At 39.7% G+C, this 9865-nt stretch overlaps 1 protein-coding gene across 3 annotated transcripts in view; it reads left to right on the forward strand.

The window, feature by feature from the left end:
* Positions 1-8145, forward strand: part of TAB3 (TGF-beta activated kinase 1 (MAP3K7) binding protein 3) — a 44185-nt gene extending 36040 nt beyond the window's left edge. For 2 of the 3 annotated variants that reach the window (XM_054628183.2, XM_054628184.2), the window contains 2 exons: positions 1306-1389; positions 3562-8145. In XM_054628183.2, the coding sequence (XP_054484158.1) occupies positions 1306-1389; positions 3562-3710 (233 nt within the window). In that variant the 3' untranslated portion in view covers positions 3711-8145. Of the gene's footprint in view, positions 1-1305; positions 1390-3561 lie in introns of those variants that run through there. The other variant, XR_008533845.2, reaches the window with a different exon arrangement.
* Positions 8146-9865: the final 1720 nt, after the last annotated feature.

Genomic DNA, 9865 nt, shown 5'->3' on the forward strand with positions numbered 1-9865 from the left:
GATCCAGGTGTGCCCAGGGGCCCAGGGAGGCCAAAGGCACCTGGCCTGGATCAGCAATAGTGTGGCAGCAGGACCAGGGCAGGGATTGCCCCCTGTGCTCAGCACTGGTGAGGCCACACCTCAAATCCTGTGTCCAGTTTTGGGCCTCTCACTACAGGAAAGGCATTGAGGGGCTGGAGTGAGTGCAGAGAAGGGCAGCAGAGCTGGGGAAGGGTCTGGAGAGTCAGCCATAGGAGGAATGGCTGAGGCAGCTGTGAGTGCTTAGCCTGGAGAAAAGGAGGCTCAGGGGGACCTCCTTGCTCTTTACAATAATGTGAAAGGAGGCTGTGGTGAGGTGGAGTCTCTTCTTCCAGGTAACGAGTGACAGATGAGAGGAAATCACCTCAAGTTGCACCAGAGCAGGTTTAGATTGGATATTAGGGAAAATGTCTCCAGGGCAAGAGTTGCCAAGCATTGGAACAGGCTGTCTAAGGAAGTGGTGGAGTTGCTGTCCCTGGAGGTACTTAAAAAACCTATAGATGCAGCTCCTGGGGACATGGGTTAGTGATGGACTTGGCAGTGCTGGGGTAGCAGTTGGACTCAGTGATCTTTGAGGTCTTCTCCAACCTAAATGATCCTATGGTTCTAATATGGCACATGCTTAAATGTGAATATTTGGAGTTCTTAGAATTCAATTTGTATTAGCAGTGACAACTTACCTCTAAAAGGTGGGTGTTTTTTCAGTTGCAAGGTAATAAACTTGGCTTGCTAATACTTCTGTTGGCCAAGTTAAATTCCATTAGTGACAAAGTAGTGACATAAAATGACTTTGCCAAGAGCCCATTAAAAAAATTACTCCTTTGTGAAGATCCTTCACTTAAAATTTTAACTTCTTGCTGACAAAGGCTATGGCCAAGTAATATGGAACTTAACAATGAGTTGCAACCAAGAGGCTGACAAACAGAAATTTACTAGGGTTTTTAAAAGTCTTTTTTTTACAGAAACTTGTCTTAAATAGAATCAAAAAGATTAGGATATGCAGTCCTTTTTTATTAAGGAAGTATCCTGTAGGAAGATATACATTTCACATATTTTCACAGCAATGCAAAATGTTGAGCTGGAGTTGATTTTTCAATATGGGATTGCCCTGCTAAAAATTACTATGATTGACAGAAAACTAAAAATATGGGACAAAACTTGTGAAAAATCTAAGATACAATGTCATAATAAGATGATGTATAAAATAAGAAGCCTTTGGATGTTCATGTCACTGGCATAGGCATTTAAATAACCTTCACCTTACACTTTCTTTTTCTTTTCTGACAGGAAACTTTGATCCGAAAGCCACATGTAACTTCTATGATAACATAGAGCCTGGTCCTGTTGTGCCACCAAAGCCATATAAAAAAGGTAGGTCAACAAACAGGCATTATCAACAAATCTGCATTGAGTGAGTTTTTTTTTTCTTTTTAAACAATCCCTGTGGTGACAGGAAGCAGCTCTAGTTATTTAACTTTTCTGTCTATAATTCAAACCAGAACATTTTTCTGTAAGTGCAGTAATCCTGGTTAGAACTTGTTTTCCTCAGGCAGATTGTTGTGAATGGATGTTCTGGTAATACCACCTTGATTATAAATAGTTATTCCCTACTAGAAAAAAGAGCTGAAATAGCCAGTGTGGGATCCTATGCTCTGATACAGAAAAAGTGGCAATCTTTTCCCTGAAAATGTTATGTGTGATAAGATTTGTAACATTGTGTCTGCTCTTGCTGTAACTAGCATGCACTGCACTTGTTAGTGGAAAGGAAGCAGCTCTTCTGAATCGGTAATCCTGCAGTCTCCCTGACACTCCAAAGTTTGTAAATGAGTTCTGGTTGCTGATAACACCCCACAAAGGTTTCTGTAGGTGAATTTTGAATTCATATTAGGAAATTTTCCCCCTTTTTTGAAGCAAGTGTTTTACCCCTCAATGTAATAAAATTATTACTGTGTGGAAATGTAGAAGAAAGAGGAGGCCTAGAACTGCTGCTTGTGGCTCAAAGAAAAGATAATACTGGGAGGAGTTTCCTGCATTAGGTGGTTGTGTCCAGGAAAGTGGTAGCCCCAGGTGAGCCTTGGTGTGCCTGGCTGGAGTCACCTTAAATTGCAGTGATCATGCTGTTGATTCAGGAGTTGTTAACTTTGTGGTGCTTGAAGACATTCTCTTAATTACACTACCATATTTAATGTATTATTTCAAAGCAAAACAATGTGCAAAACTCACATGAAATGAGTTATTTGATTTGGCAGTTAGGAGGATAGTGCCTTGTAAGGATTTGTACAGCGAGCTTCCAGGTTTTGTCTGCCAGTTTATTAGAGATCAGTTGTAGGGCTGCTGTACTGTATTCAGAGCTTGGATTGTTACATGGAGGCATCATTTTTTGTTGTTGTTGTTAAATAATAAATATTGTTTAATATTGAGCTGTTGAAGGCGTGGGCAGCCAGACGGGTGTGGGCAGACAAGGGTGTGCTCTGTGCTGCCATCTGGCCAGTCAGTGGAACGCAGTGAGTGCCCACACTGTGCCTGCCTTACCAGGAATTTGTTGAGGTCAAGCACTGCTGATGTGGCTGTGCAGCTTCTGGCCAGGAGACTGCATCTAAGCCAAGAGATTACTTTTATTTCCTTTGTTTGTCTCTGAGACTTCAGTACTGTCTGCACTAAGGTGGTCATCAGGGTCTGCTGCATTTCTTAGCAGGTGAGGCAGCAACTGCAAATTACTTTGTGTGCACTTACAAATTGCAAGCCTTTGTTAGACATGAGTTCACTGATGTTTAGCAGCTGGGTATCCTAGCCATACCTTCTAGGTATGTGTTAATAAATATTAACATTTTCTAACGTGTTTCCACATCCTGGGAGTATTCCTTAGTTATAGTAGATAACCTGAGGCGTTGAGGTGGTGTCAGGAGACATGGAAAACTGAGTGTTTCTGTGGGTTAAGGCCTATTGTGTGATTTTATGTATGTACGGATTTTATGAGTGAAAACAGACTTAAATGCTGATTCATGTACATATATCCCTGCTTCAAAGGCATGAGGAGGAATTGTCTTGTTTTGCAATAGGCCTGTCATTTTATTTTTAGATTGTATTCTTTTTCAGCCTGAATTAATGCTAGAAATAATATATGGTTTTTTTCAGATTGCTTGAAGCAACTGAGTTAGAAGTAGTTTTCCCCTTCAGGTGAAGCAGGGTTATTGTAGTTAAATATTTGGAAATAGACTGCTGTGTGTAAACCTTAACAGGATGGTGCTGCAGTGCCAGTAACAAACTTGTATGCTTTAAGCTATTAAACCTTTAGCAGTATTAGTGACCTACCAGGGATGACTTCTGTTCTTGGTTTTAAGGTGTTACAGTTAAGTGGCTCTTTACAGAAGTGAAATACTTCAAATATTCAGATTTCACAAACTGAATTAGAAGTGCTTTAGGAAGAGGTTTCCATGTTCATTTTAAGATAGACTGTTTAATTAGGTGACCTTTCAGTAGTGTGGTCTTGACTATTGATCTTTCTCTTCTGAAATAAAATGTTTTCTTTTGGCTTTTCTCTAGATCATCAAAACAGCTCCAAACAGACTCCACGGACTCAGCCAAGAGATGAAGACTTTGAAGGGGCCCCATGGAATTGTGGTAGCTGCACCTTTCTAAATCACCCAGCACTAAATCGCTGTGAACAGTGTGAAATGCCACGATACACCTGAAATTCAGGAGAGGGCTGCACTGGGTTGAACACAGGCTCTCAAGCCAACAGCTGTAAGAGAAGGAAACATGGGGAACCTTTCAGTCCACCTGCCCGGCCTTTGCCAGTCAACAATCTTCATACTGCAAGGGGTGGGGGTAATGTGCTAGGATGTTTCTGCTTCTGCTGCACTAGAAAATAAATAAATTAAGGGTTAAATTCCTTCCCATTGTAGTGAGCAAAGCAGAAAAAGAAACCTGAAAATGTAAAAGGATTAATTTTGAGAAGAATGTATGCAGGAAAGCAAATAACTACTGGTGTTTATTCCTGTGGTTATAGTTACTGCTTAGTGGCTCTAAAAACAACCAACCCAAAACTACTGGTTTTTTAAAGAAAATTATAGGACTCTTAGTAATGGTGTGAAGTGTTACACTTAACCAGAAAAACTGAAGAGCCAGAGCTGACTTAACCCGGCCACAGCTAGCTGGAAAACAAAGGCTCCCTGTGCTTCTAGATTGTAAGCTACTGAAAAAGAAGACAGGTAAATGCAATGATAAATTTTGCGATGTATAAAAAAACAAGGAGAAGGGTATTTGCAATTGCTGCTTTTTTTCAGGGTAACTTATGTCTACAAAAAATTGCTGTTTGAAATAGTGACCTGAGGTGACTAAGTGAGGGACGGTGTGAGTGTTTCAGAGAGTGTAATCAGAGGTAATTTTTTACAATCCCGTTTGCTTGTACAGTGCCCACCTGGCTGTGTCAACACTGGTAATAAACCGAGAATGAATTCTACCACGTTGCAGATGAAAATCCTGCTGCATGCTTTCATTGGGCCGTCGTGTTTCCAAGCTCAAAGGATGCTTTTCTACACAACCTTCTGAGCCTGTGCTGTGCAGCAGCACAGTGAGATATGCCAAACACAGGCTACTCCAAATTCCATTTGGAAGACTTGGGCTCAGCCGTGGTTGTGTTTGAGAAGAGTTTATACCCAGTTCCTTAGGCCTTTTCAGCTTCCAATTTGTGAAGAATTCATGGTGTTTACAGCACAGAAGGTACTTTGTGCCCCAGATCAAAGTTAGCTGAAAAATGATTAATCAGCTCTTCAGTAAAGGTTTATTTGCACATTATTAATAAACCAGCCTGTACAAAATAGCAGATGCCAGATCCTGAAGAATTACACACTGCATTCTTTCTATTTTGGTCAGGAAATATTTGTCATAGGTTAAAGAACACAAGACTTAAAATTGAAAATCCTACTGGTACTTACCTGCCTATGATACACTGTATTCTAAAGGTGATGTTCAGTCTGTCTGGATGCTTCAGGCTGCTGGAATAAAGCACTCGATACTTTGAGATCGACCTTGGGTTTGGGCAGCTGAATGACTCTGTGACACAACTGTGTGCCTGAGTAGGGTGTTCTGTGTACTGGTCAGAGGCTGGTACAGTGCATTTGAGTTTTTATGGTATAACTTCATCACAATTCAGAGATGCAGCCAAGCACTTCAGCTGAATTATGGTAATTGACTTGGTAAAGCAAAATTTGCTATTAACTTTACCATGAAGGTTTGAAACTACTTCATTTTAAGCTGTTCTTAGCTCATGGCAGCCACATCCATATTGTCAATTACCACAGTTCACTTGATGTGTGATAACATGCTAAGCTGTGGTAGAACAATCATATGTCTGAATCCTTATTTAAAATAAAGCAGCATTTGCAAGGGGTGGGTGGAGAAAAACTCATCTTGACTGCATTGCTCAATCTGGTGTCTTCTTTCCCCACAGTTTATAAAGACAACAGTGAGAACCAAACTGTTGATCTTAGATGAGGAACCAATATTTTATCTGGCATTTTTCAATATGTTCTTGCACTAAATCTTCAGGATAAATTAAAATAAGCTAAGAGATCTCCAGCAATCAGTGTGCACCACTAAAGAGCAGAACTAAGTCAAAGGCATCAGAGATAGTTTTCCTTCCTTCCCAGTGATTTACACTGCTGTGAGGGGAGCTCATCACATGTGGAAAGGGGGTAAGAAAGTTACTGCCAGTTACTGTCAGCTGAAATTAAAAGCCAGGTATTAATTTTGTGCATGTCAGTGGACAGTTTGTCAAAACTGAGAACCAGGAAACAGATGAGCAGAAGCATTGCTGTTATCAGCTGTATAACTAATGACTCCAAACAATACCAGTAACTTCATGGCTTTTCTATCCTGATGCCTTTGCCATTGTATTATTTCAATTTTCTGTTCCTTTGTACTTCTGGTGAGGTTCTAGAAGCATTTGTTTTTGCTGGAATTACAAAAAAGATAGCAACTGAAGTGACAGTCAGCAAATGAGAGTAGGGGTGTCATGCAAAAACACAGTTGTGCCATTTTCAGACAGAATAGATGCTACTTTCAAAGGAGGAGGTGCAAATAATGCATTCAGTCCAAAAATGCCCTGAACTGCAATAACCTTACATGGAGACTTGCAAATCTTAGTCCCAGCTTCACCAGAGGAAGAGAAGGAGGGTTGCCACCACAGCAAGATACTCATTGGAAGAGTGAGTGAGCACCATTCAATTGAAAAATGAATCCTTTGTACCAATGACTTTACTCAGTTTTTTCAATTACTCTCATTTGTTGCTTGTACAAACAAAGAAAGAAAACCACCACACCCTTCTGTTGTATTCTTTTACTTGTAAATGCCCATACTCAAACATTAATAGTAAAGACTTGACATGGTGCTTGAATATTTCTAGTTTGTTAGAATGTAATTGTATTTTGAATATTGGAAGATCCATTTTCCTTCTGAAAGCAGGTGATGCCATTCAAACCCCAACTGAATTGTAGATTATACCAAAAAGATTGGTTTATGGAATATTTATTGAATGCACATAAAACCCTAATGTCAGCTGGCAACAAAATGCACTGTATTGTATAAAACTTGTGTGTGTGTGAGTGAGAGAGAGAATGTTGGGATGCTGATGCTGTTGATTTAATGCACTACTTGTATTTTCTTTTTTCCTTAATGACTGAGCTTTCCCTCAACCATGCTACTAGATTGGTAGAGTTTGTAACTGACTTGGACATTCAGTTATTCAAAATGATCTCATTGTTCATTGAAATTTTATAAAGCTTATTTTATATTTACTGTGCTATTAAGATGAATTCCCTTTAATTATAGGATACTACTGTAGTTCTTTAAAAGTTTATTTAGAGTGGGGCTTGTGGAAAATTATTCAGAACATAGTAAACCAAAAGAAATCCTGAACTTTGGATCTACTTTTAATTTGGTGTAATTATTAGTCTTGTTTGGGTGAAGAGGAAGGGGGTGGGAAAGGAAAAGGAAAGGAAGTACTTTGTAAAATGTAGTCTTAGATCAGATTGAATTGTGTATCTGTGTGTCTGTTGTATGTGTGTGTTTCCCTTGAAAAATGGGAGGTGTGGTGAAAAGGTGTAATAATTCTTAAAAGAGCTGGTCTCAGTACTTTCTGATTATGATATACTACTGAATCATGTTTGTTTTTATTTTTAAACCCAGCTTTTCTCTCAATTACTTTTATCTCTCCCAGCTATACATCTCTCACTTCAATTTCTAAATACTTTTTCAATTTCTAAATACTTCTACATTTAATATTGATTGTAAAATCCCTTGAAACTGAATTAGAAATACTTGAGTTGAAATGGGGACAAAATAAAAACAATAAAGAATGTTTTAAAAAAGAATGTGAGAATATTAAATATGTTAAAAAAAAAACAAGCTTGTCATCAGGATGATAGTTCTTTTAAAATCCAGTGGTGTACCCTAGAATGTGAGCATGACTATCCTGATGAGAAGTGGATGGTTGGACATAAAGAATTCAACAGCCAATTTGGTACCACAGAATTGATGTGCTCTGTACTGCAGTGACTCCAAATCCCACGAGGAAGGAAGACATGCACAGATATCACATCTCACAGTCAGTACTGTCTCTGTGTGCAGCTGCATTTGTTTTTGTTTCAAAAAGTCAATCTTACATGAACCCAGACATGACTGAGTTTTGCCACATTTCTTCAGTTGGGGCTTTCATTGCTGTATATGTCCATAAATGCAAATATTTTTCTTGGAATAATCAGAAATCAATGGAGTTAATGCAATATTATAATCCTGGATTTCCAGTATCTTTGAAACCAATTTTAAAAAACTGTGTTCTTGAAACTTATTTATTTATGGTGGCACCAGTGTATCTAATCCATACTTCCTGCTGTGTGAAACCCTGTTAAATTTTTTCATTAAAAAAAGGAAGACACGATCTTGTTTAATCCTGTATATATGGTGTCTACATTCTAGATTTGTGTATGCTGTGAATGAACTTATTACTAAGAGATGAAATTGTATAAAAGCATTCAGAGGCTATGCATGCATGGTACCTCCAGAAAGTGCATACTCCAAGTTGCAGATTCCTGCAAAAATAAATTAATAAAACTAAGCAAACATCACATCCTGCATTTGTTCTTGTATGTAGTAGGAAACATTTTTAAAGTACAGCCTTTTTTGGCCTTCATAGCCTGATTGTTTCTGGTCTCCCACTTGGACCTGTAGCTGTAGCAAGTTTGTTTCAGGGCTTTTGGGGTTTTTGTTTTGGTGATCATAAGGTACAATGAGGTATTTGCTGAATATTGAACTGGGGTCCAAATCCTGTTCCCATGCATGTGAATGAGCAGGAATCCCATTTAGATGATGGATATTGTGTGCAGCTTCTGGTGTGGAAGCAGGACATAGCATGTTCAGGGTGTGAGCTGGGCCTCAGCACCTCTCCCTTGCCTTGGACAGAAGGTTGTTCCCAGAGCAGCTTTGCTGCTGCAGCCCCTCGGGGCTGGGGCCGGGTGGTGCCTGCAGTACCCAGTGCCTCTGCTGCCTTAACCACAGGAAAGGCACTGCTCTGGCAGAGGGGGGAGAGGTGGAAGTGCACAAATGTGGGTGCAGGCACTTTGTAGGGCCGTGTTCTCCGTGGCATCAGCTCAGGAGCTCCGGAGCTCTGCCCCTGCTGGGTTCTGGTCGCATGCACTGAAGGTCCTTCAGCGCCTTCCTGCTCTCAAACCTGCTGCTCTTCACTCAGGAAACACAGGTAAGAACTTCATTCTGCATTCCTTTTGCTAAGTTGACTTTATCACAGTGTCAGGAGACATTTGTATTTTAATTAGCATTTGATTTTTTTCACTTTAGAAATCATTGCAGTTGAAACAGATTAAAAATAAAGAACATAGAAAAGTTGAGATACCTGTAAAGTATATTGTGCTAACGGAGACCACGCAGAGCCAAAAGACACCAGTCTAATAAGGTCACCATTTTTTTTGTTTGTTTCCCTGAAGTCATGAGGAGGCAGATCTGCCTGAATTGCATAAAACTGGTTGATTAATTCCTCAGGATAACTTGGTTTTGGCAGCTGTGAACAGTGTCTCAAACCTGTGGTTCTTTGAGATAGTTTGTCCTGTGGTCTGGTAAATATTCCTGGAATGCAGTGCTGCTGCTTCTACTGAGGACAGTCCATGCTGTGATGGGCAGGTGCTGTGTGTTCTCTATTGCACCATCTCTGCTTGTAAATGCATTTTTTAAGGAGGTGGTTGATACCTGGTTTTGTCTGAATGGTTGGACTCAAAGTGTTACATACTCAGTGAGCTGCCTGAATTTTTATGGAAACCTTGTGAAGCTGGTAAAGAAGGGGCTTTGTTAATTTTTAGCTGGAGGGTCTGTGATTGTCACGTGTTCTAGTTTGACAGTAAAGCCAGGCCAGACCTGTAAAAGCCTTTTTCAGGGGTGCCACTCTGCTTCAGAAAATACTCTGTTTCTCTAGAAAACAGTAATGTATTGAGTTAAACAAAAACGAAACAACAGCAACAACAAAACTCTGCAGGTAATTTTCTAGGTAGGCAAGACTTACAACCTATTTGCTGCTTTTGCAAGCTTCATTTTGAAAATACAGATTCATTGTTCCTTCTTCCTTCTTGAAGTTAGCAAAATCTCTCTTGCCCGGTTTACTTAAAAATAAAGTCAACATGGTTCCATTACTGCTTTAGAAACTAAGCCACAAAGCCTGGGAATTAAAGATGTGCAATGTAGGTGCTGCTTTGCTTTTGACTAAAGGCTTCTTATTTTTTTGGAAGAGTTTTAGGAAAAGAAGTTTAGGGAAAATATGGACTACTTCAGGAAAAAAGCTGC

This window comes from Agelaius phoeniceus, chromosome 2 (assembly GCF_051311805.1).
Source record: "Agelaius phoeniceus isolate bAgePho1 chromosome 2, bAgePho1.hap1, whole genome shotgun sequence".
In the NCBI taxonomy this organism is placed as follows: domain Eukaryota; kingdom Metazoa; phylum Chordata; class Aves; order Passeriformes; family Icteridae; genus Agelaius; species Agelaius phoeniceus.